Source organism: Oryzias latipes, chromosome 15 (genome assembly GCF_053564925.1).
Source record: "Oryzias latipes strain Hd-rR chromosome 15, Olatipes_Hd-rR_3.1".
Lineage (NCBI taxonomy): Eukaryota > Metazoa > Chordata > Actinopteri > Beloniformes > Adrianichthyidae > Oryzias > Oryzias latipes.
Genome location: NC_136251.1, coordinates 32,214,791 through 32,231,897, shown reverse-complemented (window position 1 = coordinate 32,231,897; position 17,107 = coordinate 32,214,791). Strand labels below are relative to the sequence as shown.

At 47.1% G+C, this 17,107-nt stretch overlaps 1 protein-coding gene across 3 annotated transcripts; it reads left to right on the top strand.

Annotated features, from left to right (window-relative positions):
• The first annotated feature begins 7,498 nt into the window (after window positions 1-7,498).
• On the top strand, window positions 7,499-16,439 carry pik3ap1 (phosphoinositide-3-kinase adaptor protein 1). Of its 3 annotated transcripts, none has more exons than XM_023963254.2 (17): window positions 7,499-7,704; window positions 8,291-8,707; window positions 9,492-9,922; window positions 10,117-10,264; window positions 10,340-10,482; window positions 10,553-10,685; window positions 10,900-11,096; window positions 11,182-11,353; window positions 11,422-11,484; window positions 11,558-11,812; window positions 11,891-11,947; window positions 12,405-12,598; window positions 12,674-12,743; window positions 12,824-12,985; window positions 13,690-13,751; window positions 14,197-14,291; window positions 15,700-16,439. In XM_023963254.2, the coding sequence occupies exons 1-17, from the start codon at window positions 7,674-7,676 to the stop codon at window positions 15,812-15,814; spliced, it is 2,745 nt and encodes a 914-aa protein (XP_023819022.1). In that variant the 5' UTR covers window positions 7,499-7,673; the 3' UTR covers window positions 15,815-16,439. The 3 variants fall into 3 exon arrangements, with proteins under 3 accessions (XP_023819022.1, XP_023819021.1, XP_023819023.1); XM_023963253.2 differs by having other exon boundaries at window positions 12,674-12,746; XM_023963255.2 differs by lacking the exon at window positions 8,291-8,707 and having other exon boundaries at window positions 7,538-7,704; window positions 12,674-12,746.
• The last annotated feature ends 668 nt before the right edge of the window (window positions 16,440-17,107 follow it).

Below are 17,107 nucleotides of genomic sequence, written 5' to 3'. Positions count from 1 at the left end.
GTACAACCTGAATCTGGAGGGGGATCAACTCGCACGCTTCACCGGGATTTGCTTCTCCCTTGTGGATTTTTACCTCCTTGTTATTCGGACAATGCCCCAAACTGTACTACCCTTCGGAGGCCGCATACTCGTAGCCAGAGTCGACTTCAGTCTTCCCCTGATATAACGGAAGATCAGGAGCAAGAGGATGATGAAGTGATCATTCCTACGGGACGGACTGTCCTTCCGATGAGTTTCAGTATAAAACATGTGACTGATCATGACCAGCAAGCTGAGGTCTCTACTACTGCAGATGTCATTCCCTCCACCACATCGGGCTGTGTTAGTCCTCCTCAGCAAACTCTGGTTGTGGGACCTGCTGTGTTTAGTAATCCTCCTTGTTCAGATGCAGCACAGATTCATAATGCGTCCGAGGACGGACATGGGGATGAAGAGGATTTGGATATGGTTCTAGGACCACAAGTCACTGAGGAGGACGATAAGCTGCCTGCCCCTGTTCACCCTCTGGATGTCGCGGGCCCTTCCAGCGATGACTGTGAGCAGTCAGCCCAGTCTGTGTCACATGTGCGTCCAGTTCCGAGCCCTGTTACTTGTTCAGATGATGCTGATGCACTTCTGAGAAGGTCGAGTCGCATGCGCAAGCCGCCTAGTCGTTTTCAGTATTCTGCTTTGGGTAATCCCCTGGTGTCAGTTGTGCAGAGCTTGTTTCAGAGTCTTTCTGATGTTTACACAGAAGCTCTTGCACTCAGCGATGACCCCATTATCGCTGACCCTTAGCACAGGTGCGACTGGGACAGTCGTGGTCCAGCTGGGGGGGGTGTAACCCTGACATGCTTTGCAGCTTCGCCCCATCCACAGGTATGACATGAGGGTCTCGCGAGAGTTTGCGCGATTCTCGCACTATGCTTTATAAAGGGGCATGCGCAGTCAGTTTGTTGACGGAAGTCGGACAAAGGGGCTGTCACTGCATGCATGAGACGCAGGCGGGTGATGAGACGTGCTATGCGAGCGAGTAGCGTGCGAACTGGCCAGGTTCCACCGAGGATGGAGGCTGTTCGGCTATGAATTCAGGCTTTTCCAAGCTGGACACATTGGACTGGGCGGTAGGAAGCATCTACACTACACCCCCATATGTGGATATGATGGATAATGCAATGAACTTTGCTTACATTGAACTTCTTGGACTGGATTTATGAACATTATTGGAGGATGGACAGCAGATGCACTGCAGTGAACTGATTTATGTTTTTTTGCTTGTTTATTTTCTGTTGTAAATCAAATATAAATACCTATATACTCTTTCTGCATCTTAATGTTGCTTCTCATCATTTGCACTTCCTCTGAAACGAACTTTGGCCCTTATAACTAGTTTTAACTAGAGTCTGGTGGATTCTAGTTAACTGGCTACATAAATTTAGCGGGAGGGCAGGGAACGGGATGAGCGGGAGCGCAAGGAGCGGGAGGGCAGGGAACGGGATGGTTGTGGGTACAATCTTATGTGTGCATGTCATGGGTTTTGTGGCTGATGTGTGAATTGGTCGGAGACAACAAATATGCGAGGCACGTGGATATGAATGCAAATGATTTGAATGTCTATTGGTGATGCGGACTGGTATGTGATGCTGTATGGCAGAGAATGATGAGTCAGGGGTGTGGGTGTCCTGGTTCAACCGTCAGCTGGATATGGTTTTGAAAGAACGGAGGGTGAGATCAATGTTCATGCTGAGAAGACGGGAACCACTATTGTTGGGGTGTAAACCATCTGATTTAAAGAGGTATGGTCTATTGTAAAAGGTTGTGAAGTTATCAACGTATGGAATGCTTATGGAATGACAGTATGTTTTTAACCAAATGTGAAGCTGACGGACGCGTGAGAACATGATGTCTCCATAACGGGGTGCAGGTAGTGGTCCAGATACGATACAGTGTATGTTTAACTGTTGGATGGTATGAATCAGGTGGATGAAGTCCATTTTCAGAGTCTCTGATTGCTGCAGTTTCAGGTTGTTGGTGCCTGCATGTATGATAAAAGTCTCCGCAGAGGGGTATTTCACAGAGAGTTGGTGGGCAGAGTTTTTAGTGAGCGGCTGACGGCGGCAGACGCCGTAAATGCTGTAGCCTCACAACCTCTGACCGTGGTTAAATAAAAAAGAAATGGTCGGACATCAAAGTCAAGGCAAAAAAACGTCTAGCGCTGAACCCCCCCCCCCCCACACACACACACCCGTGTCTGCCACGGGTGTGGGGGGGGGGGGGGGGGGCACCAGAGCTGACACCTCCTGATGAGAGACTGGCGGCAATAATTGGGGAATCCTTTAAGTGGAGTGGTGACTGAGGCGCAGGGGGACACCGACGCGCCAGATGCACCGGGTGACACCCCCCCAAAAGCTCGCAGAGGAAGTCGGAACCGGCTCATAAGCCAGTCGTCCTCGTTTGCCAGCAAGTCTCCTTGCTGTCTAAAGATGCGTTCACTCCGAAGTCTTCCATTTGCCACATCTTCTAAGAGCGCAAGATCAGCCATTGTGCGTCATTACGCATTGTGATGGAGCATTTTATTTCCCTCCATTTAATTACATCTGACAAGCTACAGATGTCGGTAATAATCCACGAGGAAATGGGAAATTGTTCAGCGCAAATGTAATTTCTTGTTGCTTTGTGAATGGTTGAGACATACGCCATAATTCCATAGCTTATGAAGAAATGTTTTACTATGAAAACAACTTTCCCCAGTGGACAATTAATGCATCTCTCTCTATCTATCCATCTGTCTGTCTAATTGCACCTATATCTATATCTGCTCCTCCAGACGGACACATTATAAACGCGGCTAATCAGTTTTGTACATTATTTTGTTCTGTTAACTATATTATTTATGAGGATGAATTGCACAACATGCCAATATTGCAGAACATATTTCACTTTTCTTTCTGCAAATATGTGTTCATTTGAATTTCTGTTGTAATTTTCGTTTGATGTTTTTTTGTTTGTTTCACTGCTGATCGATCAAACGGGTGTTGGTGTAGCTGTTAATTGTCAGACTTGCTCTGTGAAGTCTTCATGTTATTTCTGAGAGGCAGTATTGTCATTTTCACTTTCACGTGTTTCTTACATCTGCCGACGGTGTCGCCGTTTCTCATTTCACCCGTTTTTGTGCGTACGCCTGGGTCAGAGCTTGAAGGACCGCACATTTTCCCCTCAAGTTTGCTTCTTATAAATCTCAACTATTGCGTAGAGAGTGGCGTACGCCTTCGTTTGTGCGTACGCAACCTTTAGAAATGAGGCCCCTGGTGAGGTGGAGGTAACCTCTAGGTGAGTTGGTGGAAACCTGCAGGTAAGTGGGCGGTAATCTGCAGGTGAAGGGGCGGTAACCTCCAGGTGAGGGGCGGTAACTTGTAGGTGAGTGGGCGGTAACCTCCAGGTAAGTGGGCGGTAACCTCCAGGTGAGGATGTTGTGGTTCCGTGGGCGTGCCTCCGCAGTGACTACTCCTCACCTGCTTCTCATCATCTCGTCACCTGCAGCTCATTACAGAGTTCTCTGAGGCCCGGTACTGACTGTCCCATGGACCGGTACCAGTCTGCAGTTGGAGAGCAAATGTAGAACAGTGACTACAAGCCCTCTCCACGTCTACACTCATGTGTACACAGACCCGAACCCAACACAGTTTTTCCAACAGCCTCATTGTCAGCTCAAACACTCCCTGACTTAAAAGTAAAAAATTGTTTCTGCAGTACTTTAAATGACTAAATTATAATAATTTGTTTTTAAATGAGCGGAAACTGTCAGGTGCATTTGTGCATGAAATGTAGTTTTTCAGTGAACAGTTGAAATTGGCTCTGTCACACCTTCAATGTGTGAGGAAAAGCAATGGTATTGGTTCTGGATGAGAAAGAGGAGGAGATGAGGAAGAGCTCAGGAGCCAGACGGAGCTTCTTCACATCTGTGGGATGACCTCCTCTCTGCTGATCGTCTATGTTTTTCAGACCTGGAAACTAAACTGAAGACCTTCACTTCTTTAGAAAGAACCGCTTCAGAAAAGCTGGACTCTTCTGTACTTCATGTGGATCTCTCCTGCCACCTAGTGTTCATAGCTGTCATGGGCCTCTGGTTCTCATTGTTTGCAGAACCTTCAGCAGTAACAGTTTCAGAAAAAAAAAGAGCCAATTCATCATTTTCTATCATAAACAGAACAGAAAACAAAGGTTTGTTTGGAGTTTCATCAGTTTTGATCCTAAACAGACTTTGGCTTAGTGAAGAAGATCCTGAACTTCTGTTGAGTCACGTCTGAAAACAAACATTTTAGGTCCACATTGACAGACGATGAGATTCTTTTAGTCTGTTTTATGGTTCTGGATCCTATATTTGCTTTCTTATTCAATCAATCATTTGACGTGCAGAACTCCTCTCATCAGCATGCTTAGAACATAGAATAAACACATAAACATTGGTTAAAACAATGAAGAGTCATAAAACACGCCAGATTAAAAATAACATCAAAAGACTCAGAGTAGACGGACGGAAACGCTGTGACGAATATGTGGAGCAGGAACTATATTGATGAAAAGATAGAAAGAGTCATAAATGCATGAATGATAAACCAAAACTGTTATGGTGAGTGGTAGGACCCCAAAGCAGAATCTGAAGCCGAGGGCAGGTTAACAGTTTATTCCTCACAGGACAAGGAAGAAACTCAGACAGGGAGCTAAACTAGAAAACCAGAGTCACATGGAGCCACTGAAAGGTAGTAATCCGGCAGGGAGAAGTAACAGGTTCAGGCTTTTAAAGACAGTGACGATGAGGATCAGGTGTGCCATGTAGGGAGGCACCAGGGAAAAGGTCAGACACGCCCCCCTGCTCACACTAAAGTACACCCTTACGTAAAAGTAAGGACCATAAATATTTGGACAGAGATACATTCTTTCTAATTTAGTTTCTGTACATTACCACAGTGAATTTGAAATAAAACAACTCAGATGCCATTGAAGTGCAGACAAAAAGATTGCACAAAATGTGAAAAACTAAAACATTTTTTAAACACAATCCCTTCATTTCATGGGCTCCTAAGTAATTGGACAATTGACTTCCATGTTATTGCATGGGCAGGTGTGGGTAATTCCCTTGTTATGTCATTATGAGTGAAACAGATAAAAGGCCTGGAGTTGATTAGAGGACTCGTGCTGCATTTGGAAGATTTTGCTGTGAACAGACAACATGCGGTCAAAGGAGCCCTCCATGCAGGTGAAAGGAGCCATCATTAAGGCCTGTACACACCGGGACGAATATTCGCCAGGCGTTATTCCCCAGCGTTTTTCGCCACGTTTTTTGTGTTCACACCCAGGCGATTTTCGCTGACGATGAGCCGAGTGAACATGCAATTTCATTCCCTGACATTAGATGGCGCTTAATGTAAACAGAAATACTCCTGTACACAAGGTGGCGCTGCGCAACTTTACGCTTCTTAAAGTCGCTTTTCACTCAGAAGAAGAGAGCAAGTATTTACACGCTTGTCAGAATCATACAAAGAAAACATGAATATTTCAAGCATCAGTAGCTCCAACTGGTGCTTGGTTCGGGGATATTTTAGAATGTCCGTCATTATTTCTTCGCGGCTGTGTAGACGCTACTTGGCGTCTATCTTCTTCGCTGGTATGTGTGCTCAGCAAGGCAGTTTTGTGTTTGAGCGCCCCCAAGTTGTGTTTTACTGTAACTTCAGAAGCTCCAGACACGTGTGCAAAAGCGCCGTTCTCATTGGTCGTGTAGTTTTTGACGCGGTGCGTCAAAAAAAAAAAACGAACCCGAGGCGTTTTTTTGACGCTTTGACGCGTGGCGTTTTTTCGCGTCGGTGTGCACACTCTCATTGGTGCCCTTTGTTTAGTCACGAGGCGTTAAACGTCGGCGAAAATCGCCGGCGAAATTCGTCCCGGTGTGAACAGGCCTTTAAGCTGAGAAAACAGAAAAAAACATGAAACCAGAAACTGCTACAATTTTAGGAGTGGAAACATCAACAGTGTGGTCCATCCTGAGAAAGAAAGAAAGCTCTGGTGAACTCAGCAACGCAAAAAGACCTGGACGTCCATGGAAGACAACAGTGGTGGATGATGGCAGAATCATTTCCACAGTGAAGAGGAACCCGTTCACAACAGCCAACCAAGTGAACAACACTCTCCAGGAGGGAGGCGGATCAATATCCAAGCCTACCATCAAAAGAAGACTGCATGAAAGTAGACCCAGAGGGAACACTGCAAGATGCAAGCCACTCAGAAGCCTCAAGAATAGGAAAGCTAGATTGGACTTTGCTAAAAAGCATCTAAAAAAGTTCTGGAAAAACATTCTATGGACAGAAGAAACCAAAATCAACCTCTACCAGAACGATGGCTAGAGAAAAGTCTGGAGAAGGCGTGGAGAAGCTCCTGATCCAAAGCACACTACATCATCAGTAAAACACGGTGGAGGCAGTGTGATGGTCTGGGCGTGCATGGCTGCTAGTGGCACTGGGACACTAGTGTTTATTGATGACGTGACACGGGACAGAAGCAGCCCAATGAATTCTGAGGTGTTCAGAGACATACTGTCTGCGCAGATCCAGGTGAATGCAGCCCTGTCTGCGCAGATCCAGGTGAATGCAGCCAAACTGATTGGGCGGCGTTTCATAATCCAGATGGACAACGACCCAAAACATCCAGCCAAAGCAACTCAGGAGTTTATTAAAGCAAAGAAGTGGAATATTCTTGAATTGCCAAGTCAGTCACCTGATCTGAACCCTTGAGCAGCATTTCACTTGTTGAAGACTAAACTTCAGACAGAAAGGCCCACAAACAAACAGCAACTGTTTGCCGCTGCAGTAAAGGCCTGGCAGAGCATTCAGAAGGAGAAAACCAGCATCTGGTGATGTCCATGAGTTCAAGACTTCAGGCTGTCATTGCCAACAAAGGCTTTTCAACCAAATATTGGGAATGAACATTTTGTTTGCAGTTATTTCAATTGTCCAATTACTTAGGAGCCCATGAAATGAAGGGACTGTGTTTAAAAAATGCTTTAGTTTTTCACATCTTGTGCAATCTTTTTGTTCAACCCATAGAATAAAAGCTAAAAGTCTGCACTTCAATGGCATCTGAGTTGTTTTATTCAAAATTCACTTTGGTAATGTACAGAAACTACATTAGAAAGAATGTGTCTCTGTCCAAATATTCATGGTCCTGCTCTTCTGAAACTTTGCACCTTTTTAAGGAAGTGAGAACAAACATGCTGCTCACGCCCACCACAGGTAAATGTGTTTCCTTTTCCCCGCTGGGCGACTCTTTTGAGAGCAAAGGGGTCTTCAGGGGTCTGTTTGCTCCGATTCTGAGGTCTTCTGTTAACTTTTGATTCTTTGTGTCATACCCCCCCCCCTTGTTAGGCCCCTCCTTCACTTTAAATCAGTTTGGACTCAACACACTTGCAGACATGTTACACTCACAGACCTGTAAGCGGGGTATTTTCTCACTTCTTCAACTGTTTCAGGAAGTGGGGCTGAGCTACCAAAATCAGGAAATTAACAGCTGCTATTTATACAAGCAGCAAAGAGCTCTGGCAGGGGAAAGCTGGTGACGTGTCGTTCACAAAAGAAGCTCCAGAGGAGTTCCGTCTGCTAGGATGCCCGTTCTGGACTGATTTGGACCCCTTTGACTCCAGAGCCATGAATGAATCCATGTCCAGCACCAACGCAGGTAGGAAGACCCCCCCCCCCCCTCTCTGCCTCTGTTTTCAGTTGGAATTGAGTTCTGCATCAAAAGTCAAAGCTTCTGCTGATCAACATGAAACGTTTTTACTTTTTTCATCTTTAAGCCTTAAACTTTCTGTGAAACGTGAACGTCCAGAAAAGAGGAACTGAACACGTTAGCATCCTGTGTGCTTCAGCTGAGCTCATGACAAATTTCCGACAGTCTAAATTTGACTCATCTGTTCTTTTTTGCTAAGACTTTCCCTCCACCGGCTGGTCAGATGGGGGGAGGGGGGGACTCTTCTGGTTCGTTAGCGTTTAGCTGAGGTGAAGGGGAATTTAAACGACGGGACCAGAGGTTACAGAACTCTGTCATGTTTGCTCTACTACTTGTTGGCCCTGCTCCCACATTTCCATCAGAGTCACCTTCAGGGACCGCAGCACGCCACGCCACGCCGACGCGACCTGCTGCTCCGTGAACCCAGCACATCAGTCCTGAGGGGACTGAGGTCCATCCTGGTGTTCAGACTGATCTGAGGAGTTCATAATGACGATGTTCTGCTAACAACCCTGTGATCTTCTCTGTCTCACAGATGATTTGGAGTCCAAATGTGAGGTTCTGATTCTGTACACCTCTGAAGCGCATGAATGGGCCATGTATTTGCAGCAGGTCCTGAAATCTCACAAGTTCCACAGAAGGTCCATTTTGCTGTATGCTCTGAGCTCGGCCGATCTGCTCCACCAGTACAACTTTGTACATTTCCAACGCTGCAAATGCGTGGTGCTGCTCCTTTCTGGAGTCTTCCTGGACATGATGCACGAGCAGAACCTGCAGCGAGCCCTTCAGGGTCTTCTGCAGCCCCCCCACAGAGTGGTGGTGCTGTTCTGTGGGGTGGGTGAGGAGGATCTGCCGAAGGACGCCTTCACAGACTGGAGCAGCTGGAGGAAGATCTTTGCTGAAGATGAGGCTCTAACCTATGCCTCCACCATCATGGCTGCAGTGACTGACAGTATGGAACTTCTCTGAATTTGGCCCTTCCTGCTTCCCGTATTTGTCTGTTCTCCCTTTCAGTCGTGTTTCTGCAGTCATGAAACATTTGGTTACCAACACATCACAGGTCTTCCTCTTTAGGCGCTCTGCCACGTTTGAAGGGGGTGGCTGCTTCAACCAGCATCTACTCAGCACTGGGGGAGGGGGGAGGGGGGGGGGGTCCACCAAAACAATCTGCCCTTTAGGGCCACTTTGAACTTTCACAGCGGTTCAGGTAAAATTCTGCATTTACTGAATTTCAGACATAGCTGTAACATTTTTTTCACGCCATAAGCCCCACCCATCCCACTTCACGGGTCGTCAGTTTCCCCCCAGGAGTTGCCAACCACATTTCTGGAACTGGACCTGGTGTTTGTGAGCCTGCTGAGCCCCCAGTGACTCATTCTGGAACATGCCTTTGCATCAATTTAAAGCTTGAGCTCTCTGGGACCGAAGGGACAGAATCTGATCAAACTAAACGTTTGCCGACTGGTTTCTCTTCCCCTCTTTTGTGTCTCGGACTCATGCGGTTCTGTTCTGATGGGTTCAGAGTTGATCCAGAGAATTATAAAACACCAGGCTTCATTCAGTTCTCTTGAAAAGAGGCGAGACTTGTCTGTTTCCTTTTACAACAAATCAGGAGCGTGTTTCTTTCCAGCGTATAGACAGGTTAGCGTGACAGCTTCATAGAAATGTCAGATAGACGTCTTTATTGGTGACTTTGGTCAAAAGCAATGATCTGATTGAGTTTGATGTTTTCACAGGCAGACAAGCCGAGGCCGCATGTGCAAATGAAGCTGCTGTGGTGGAGCCGCCCCTGGCCGTAACGGCTGCGGTGGAGCCGCCCCTGGCCGTAACGGCTGCGGTTGAGCCGCCCCTGGCGGTAACGGCTGCGGTGGAGCCGCCCCTGGCCGTAACGGCTGCGGTTGAGCCGCCCCTGGCGGTAACGGCTGCGGTGGACCCGCCCCTGGCCGTAACGGCTGCGGTGGAGCCGCCCCTGGCCGTAACGGCTGCGGTGGACCCGCCCCTGGCGGTAACGGCTGCGGTGGAGCCACCCTTCGCCGTAACGCTTGAGGACGCCTCCGGTGAAGCAGCAGATCCAGAAAGTGTCCATGAGGAGCGTTCAGGTGTTGAGGTGAATCCATCCAAACAGCTCACCTGTCTGACTGTTCAGCCCAGCAGAGTTCAGTGTGAGGTACGCCGCCATCTTCATGCCTGGAAGCTCCACCTTTGACCTTTTCTCAGTACATTCTAGAAAATTGCTGTTAAAAACATCTAACATGGATTCTTCTCATGTGTTCAATCAGTTCCTTTAAAATACTGATCATGAAAACCTTTTTTCTTCATTTTTACTGATTTCCTGTCATTTGATTTTGACTTTTCTCAAAGAAACGTGAGAAACTTTTTATCGTCTTAACGGCCAAAGTGAGTGCTGGTGCTTCTGGACCAGAGGTGGAGTTTTCCTCAGAAAAAGGTGGAGCCAAAAGGCTTGGCGGCACCGTTGAAAACGAGTACACGATCAGCGTCAACGCTCCAGGTGAGACCCGTACATGAGGAGAAAGCAGGAGAGCTGAGGAGTTCAGTGGTTCTTCATCACCTGCTGGTCGTACAGAAATGCCTGCTGGGTTGGTTTCCCTCACGCTGTACACCGGGCAGACCCGCCTCGCCCTGATGCCGGTCACCTACTACACCTGTATGGGGGAAGTCAGCCGATACCTGGAACAGGCCGCCGATCCTCTGAAGTTCATCTGCCAGGTGAGGTACCTTTGGGTTTCTACAGAAAACCTCTCATTTTTGTGGTTCCTCACTTATTTGTGATTTCCAGGCTTTCAACTTCACATCGAACGCAGCAGAGTCAGTGGATGAAATATTAAATGAATCGCTCAAATCCAAGATGCCGGAGAGCGGTCTTCAGCTTTTTGGAGTCACACAGATTGAAACAGATAACATGTCAGCGAGTGAGTGTGACTCTTCATTTCCTGTTCCCTCTGTGATAACCCCCCTCCCCCCTTGTAGAGGTTGCAAATTTGCTGTTGTGACAGAAAATTCTGATAAAGAACGATTCAAGGCGATGAGAAAACCTCCACGACTCAACCGTTTGTCTTCCACGCCGTTTTTTACGGCAGCATGTGCTGTAGGCCCAGACGTTCACGCCGTTTGTGTGTTTTTCAGATGAACGGGACGAGGAAATCCCCACTTTGCTCCATTTTGCTGCCAAGTACGGCTTGAAGAAGCTAACCACCACGCTGCTTCACTGTCCTGGAGCTCTGCAGGCCTACAGCGTGATGAACAAGCATGGAGACTACCCCAACACACTGGCGGAGAAGAGCGGCTTCGGCGATCTGAGACGCTTCATGGATGATTTTGTGGTAGGGTTTTATTTCCTGCATGAAGGATCACAAAAGAGGAGACAGTGTTTTTGTCCTTGACGTCCACCTCTCCGGTCTGATCCAGGAGACAGCGGACATGCTGAAATCTCACCTGGAGGACACGGTGAACACGGACGGAGACGTCTATGAGGCCATGTCCAACAACTCCCAGGACATGATGATGAAGTACTCGGGCAGCTCTGAGGACATCTACGAGTCCATGCTGAAACTGGACCCGGACTGCGCTGAGGATCTGTGTAAGCTGGTGTTCTTCACAGGCAAACGGCCTCAGAAAGGTCTCACCACCGAGGTTTTTCCCTTCTAGATGAAGCAATGAGTACAGTTGATGTGAATCCTGAAGAGGCTTTGCTCAGGACCTTCTTTCAAGGTGTGTCCTCATTATTACGTCTCCGTTTTCCTCTCAAAATCATCGCGGGGCATGAAATGTTTGTGTCCTTCAGCAAAGCCTCAAGCTCCAGGCCAGCACGCCATCAACCTCAACCTTCACAGTGGGGAGGAGCAGAGAGATGGACCCCTTCATGTGGAAGAAGAAGAGGAAGAGGAGAACCCGTACAACCTCTGTCCAGAAGACATTTATGACATGGTAGATACTAAAAGTACCTACAACCCTGCGATTGTCAACCGCCCCCCAGCTCCTGTGCCCAGACCGGAGTCGGGGTTGGACCCTGAGAAACGTGTGACCTACATCTCCAGAGGTATCCAGCCTGTTCTTTGCATTAACGCTTCCACTTTCTGTTAGGACAGGAAGGTGAATGACTTCCAACTTTCTGAAGTGTTTTCAGATAAAGATTTATCAAGAAACTCAACAGTGGAAGCTGGATATCCAGCAGGTAAAAGCGTGACTAAGAGCTTCTGTTTTCTCTGCTTCACTTTGCATTGCACAGACGTTGCTCATGCATTCAATGTAAAACACCCAAAGGCTTTTTGAAGCCTCTGACAGCCTTTGATGATGGGGAGACGGTGCTTCTCAAACCCAAAATAAAAGCAGTGAGGTGGTCAGACGTCGTGTTCTCAGCTGTGCGCTCCGGTCTGGTTAACAGAGAAAAACCTTCCCATGACTGCAGGGCCGTTCAAGCCGCAGAGGAAGAAAACAAACCTCCCATTCTGACATTTCACTAAACAATTTACAAATTAAAGCCAAAGCAAACCCTGTTATTGATCTGATGAGAAAAAGTTAAAAGAGAAACCTTTGATGAAACATTTTTGCTGCTCCAGTTTAGTATTTTAATTCTTCTTTCTCTGATCTTTTACCACTGATTCCCTCTTTTGAAATGATTGTCTTGGTAGCCCGGCCTGCAGTTGAAGCCCCCGCCTCCACCTACGACCCCTATGCGGGAATGAAGACCCCGGGCCAGAGGCAGCTCATATCTCTGCAGGAGAGGGTCAAAGTCGGGGAGATAAGTGTGGACGAGGCGGTCCAGGAGTTCAAGGCTTGGCAGTTTGACCACGAGCGGAGAGCGTCCTCTCTGCGCTACCAGCAGGTACGTTTAGTGTGAAACCTGCTCTCCAGGTGTGTGTGGGGATTGGTTCAATCATCTCATTGGTGTTTGTTAAAGGAAAACCTGAAGAAGCTCCGGGACAGCATCACTAGACGTCACAAAGAGCGAGACAAGACTGGAAAAGACCGTGGTAGGGCCGGACTTTCAGCGTAAACTTGGATTATTTGGGGCTCAGACCTCCATCTGAAGACCCTTCTGTCTTCATAGATTATGAGATAAGCGCGCCGCTGCAGAGGAACCTGTACTGGAGCTCCAACTTGGAGTGCGGTGTGTACGAATCATCGCCGAGATTCTCAGCTCCGCCTCCTCCACCTGTTCACAGCATCCAGAGAGGCAGCTGGAAAACCGGCAGCACCTCCAGCACATCCAGTGAGTCTGTGAGACCTTCCTGCCGGAGCCGGTGGGTGGAGGATCAGCTGGTGAAAGCAGCAGGCCTCATGCCGCCTCTCTGACGGGTTCTGGTTTCCTTTGGTTTATTGAGTGTCAGTGAACGTAGCCGTGCTGCATTCATGATGCTTCCGTCATGCTTCTGAGTCCCAGAGGCTCTGATCAAAACTCACACCTTTGGGAAGAAACCAGAGCTCAAGCTCAGAACCAGAACCATCCAGAACTCTTAAGTTTATTATATGTGACTTTTGCTGGGATGGTTTTTAAGTCTTTAGGTCTTACATTGCTCCGTTTTAGACCTATAATAAATTCTTGAGTTTAAAATGCACTTTGAATAACTTTCCAAATGTTTTATTGTCCACTTGAATTGAATTCACACAACACAGCGATGACTTTTTACATTTAGTCCAACTATAACCTTGAAATGTTAATCTTTTAATGGATCCTGGTTTTCTTTCTACTTTTGCTCTTTTTACTTTTATATTTTATATTTGTCGGAGTGTGGTCAGATATTGGTCACATGTTTTTGGTTTTAGTCTTTCTGACTACGGTTTGAATTTCCTGGAAACCAACTCAAAGGCTTCAGAAAGCCTGCAGCCTCCTGTGCGAGGCGCCGCTGAACGGCGGGTCGCCGCACAGGAACCTCAGCGGAGCTGGAAGTCATGTGTTTGCTGCTGTCTCACCAGGCACTGACAGCAACCGACTCAGCACTTTCAGCTGCAGCAGCGGGACGGAGCCGGAGTTTGAGGTGAGCCTTGCTCTTCGTGTTCGGACCAGACGTGTCCCTGCTGTCTCAGGTTTTCCCACCTGCACACAGAGGCTGATTCTGTTTCACTACTTCAGTTTTCCATTTCCTAAAATGTAGTCTACTTTTACTTCTGCGAGTGAGTTCAGCACAAATGATGAGAGAAAGCTCCTTTCCTGTTTCTATGGGGGTCTGACTGCACTTCAGCCTAAATGTTTCCTTATTCCATCTTCCTTTACATTTTGTCTGCGTCTGGCTGAGCTGACGGTGACATTTTCAGATGTGAGCCGTCTTCAGCTTTAGTCCTTTGAACTTCAGGATGTGTTTTGGCTGCAGGTCACGCTCTGGTAAAGCTGGAATCCAAAGAGCAGTCCTGCAAAGTTCACCGAGGGTCTCGTGCTTGATCCTAGCTTTAATACTTTCACTTTCGCTTGTTTTCTCCATGAAGGACGCAGTAGAAAGTCTCCCTCCACGGCCTCCACGGCCGTCCGACCCCCTGCCTGTCGTTCCTCCACCCAGAGTTCCTCCACGGATCCCGGAGAGGTGAGAGCAGAGTTTGAAGTGTTTGTTCTGACAGCAGCAGAACGCTTTTGTCCTGATTGAAGCGTCAGATATGGTGAGGTGACACTAAAGAGCTGCTGTCATGTCTGTGGAGCCTTTAGTACGACCTAATGTCAACTTTTAACATAAAGAAAGCAGTAAAAGACGCCTACAGCGCTTCAGCTGCTGCAAAGGCGTGATCAAATCTATCTGTGTGGTTAATGTTGCCACCGTCACGGAGCTGTCACGTCTTACCATTTCTGTCACTGGAGGGATCACGGCGGTTCAAACTGACAGCTGACATGAGAAAACCGAAGTATCTGCAACAGCATAACAATGCATCAGCTCCTCAATGCAGAACTCTGGAGGAAGTGACAGTTTTAGCTGTGATGAGACAAAGATAGCTCTGACATTCAGACTGAAAAGAGCTTTAACAGAACAAACAATGAGGACATTCATCCAGAGAGACTAAAGACGTCTGCAGGTGCTCTCAGCCAACGAGGCTTCAACCTTCAACAACCCAGAGAAACCTCAAACACATTGGAAACTCCAAAGCCGTTTTTCTTTGACTTCATTCATTTTGTGTAGTGAGAATCAGTGGATCCTGTCCTGCTGCAGAGCAAACAGCAGCTGGTTCCTCGTGGTTCTGTGGGTTCATGTCAGACTCATTACAGGAAGAACACCGTGAACAGATGCACATGAAGCAGCCGTAGCTTCAGTTGGAGTTCAAAAAATGTCAATCCACTTAGGTAAATGGGCCGATATCATTCCTAAGTCTTTCAGAGTAAACTATCTCTATATTTATATGATCCTATTTTACCTTTGGCACACTAAAGAACCACTTTTATGAAATATTAGTTATTTTCATAGCTCAGTTTCCTACCAGGAAGAAAGACGACCTGATCTCTGAGGCTCCGCCTTTCTCTCCTTGTGGGTGCCGCCCATTTCATGAGGTCATCCTGGAGCCGGCCGCGCCAGCGTGTCTTTTGCAAAGATGGATGTGCTTCTTGTTCCACGAAGACGTTAAGCCGATGGAGAAAGTGGGCGTGTCTGTTAGCCTGGGGGCGGAGCTGGCAGCACAGACTCTTCCTGGAAGGGGTGTTTCCTCCCTTTGTGATGTCACAATGTGAGGACCCACTCATTAGGATGGATTGGTAGGGGCAGGTGCTAAGAGAGGGGTTTTTTAGAGGAATACCCAGAAATGAGAGTGTATTTCACACATTCACAGCTTCGGGGTTGTTTTTAATGAGGAATGAACACTGGAATTTAAAACTTCAAAGCTCAGAAAGTGGATTTAGCGTGATATAAACCCTTCAAAGCCTTCATGAAGCTGTTATCCTGAAGCTGGTGGCATCATGAGGTAAAGTTTCTGTTCTGCACTCAGCTTCTGGTACTGGTTCTGGTTCCACAGGGTTCCAGAGGCGGTGAGCGAGCGCTACATAGCCTGCCCAACCAGAGCACTTCCTCTCAGGCCGACTAGCAGAGACCGAGACCTGGCCCCGCCGGTCCCTCGCCGCCAGAGGTGATGGCCACGCGTCTCCCAGAGGTCATCGGCTGTTCAGAGGAGCTCTGTACTCTGGACCGGTTTCAAGAGTTAACTGAACACGTCAGGTCTGACTGACGTGGCTGTGAAGAAAAAGGAGAGAAAAAACCTACAGCATAAAAAATAACAAGTACGGACTGTGATACGATTCATTATAAGCAACAATGAAGAAAAGAAAAGACTTTATACAGTGTTTTAAATCTATTTTTGCTTTGGAACTGAATGTGTTGATATGTCGCCTGTTTCGTCTAAAGTCTTCTGATTCAGTCGTTTGTTCCAATGAATGATGGGAAATTCCTGAATCCTGGAAGTGATCACAATCGTTCCTGGATCCTCAGGTGTGTTCTGCTGTTGATCTGGTTCTGCCTCTTTTGGGCAGCACTTGTGGATGGGACACACACACACGCACACACACGCACGCACACACACGCAGACGCTGGCGTTTGTTTCTCGGCGCCGCCTGCAGTCCGTCAGATGTGGACGTTCCCACAGAAAGTCTTCCTCAGATGCTGAAGATCTTTTTTCCCAGACGGACGCTCACACCCTTTGATGACATCAGACGCTGAAGGATTTTCTGTAGGAAGAATAAAGACGTTACAACTTGAAAACTCCAACATCTGTTTTTATTCAAATGTTACAAAAACTCTTCTTTCTTTTCTTTAGGATGTTGAGTCTTTTTCTTTGTAGAGGATGAATCTCTGATGCATCTAATCAGAGGACTCAACTCTTCAGAATTACAATAAATCTTATGAAAAATTCTGCACATTTTAAGCGTAGAAATCCCAACAGGAAATGCTTCTCATTGAAACTTTCAAAATAAGTGCGCACGTTAAAAAGGCATTTAGAAAATGACAGAAATTTAAACCCGAACAGTAAATAAATGCAGCTCAGTCTTTTAAAAAGTAACACCATTTTACTGACAGATTTTTGACACAGAATCGGGAATTGTGTCGAGATCATGATGATGATGGTCTGTCAAATGTTTCTTGCATTTTGTAATGGATCAGGCTGCTCTGTCTTTGGCTCTGACCTTTGACCCTAACCCTCCACTGTGTGGTAACGCCTGAACTGAAGCTGACGTTTGATTGGCTGCAGCAGCAGAGTTTTGACTCCTCCCACAACAGCTGATGAGCAGCTTAAAGTCAAAATGCTTCCTGATCTGAAAAACAGAACTGGGATTCATAGAAATAGTTCTAATAGATGTTTGCCTGCATGAATTATCCAGCTGACGGGTTTACCAACCATTCCTCAGAGAAACGGTTTCTTTTTTTTTGTC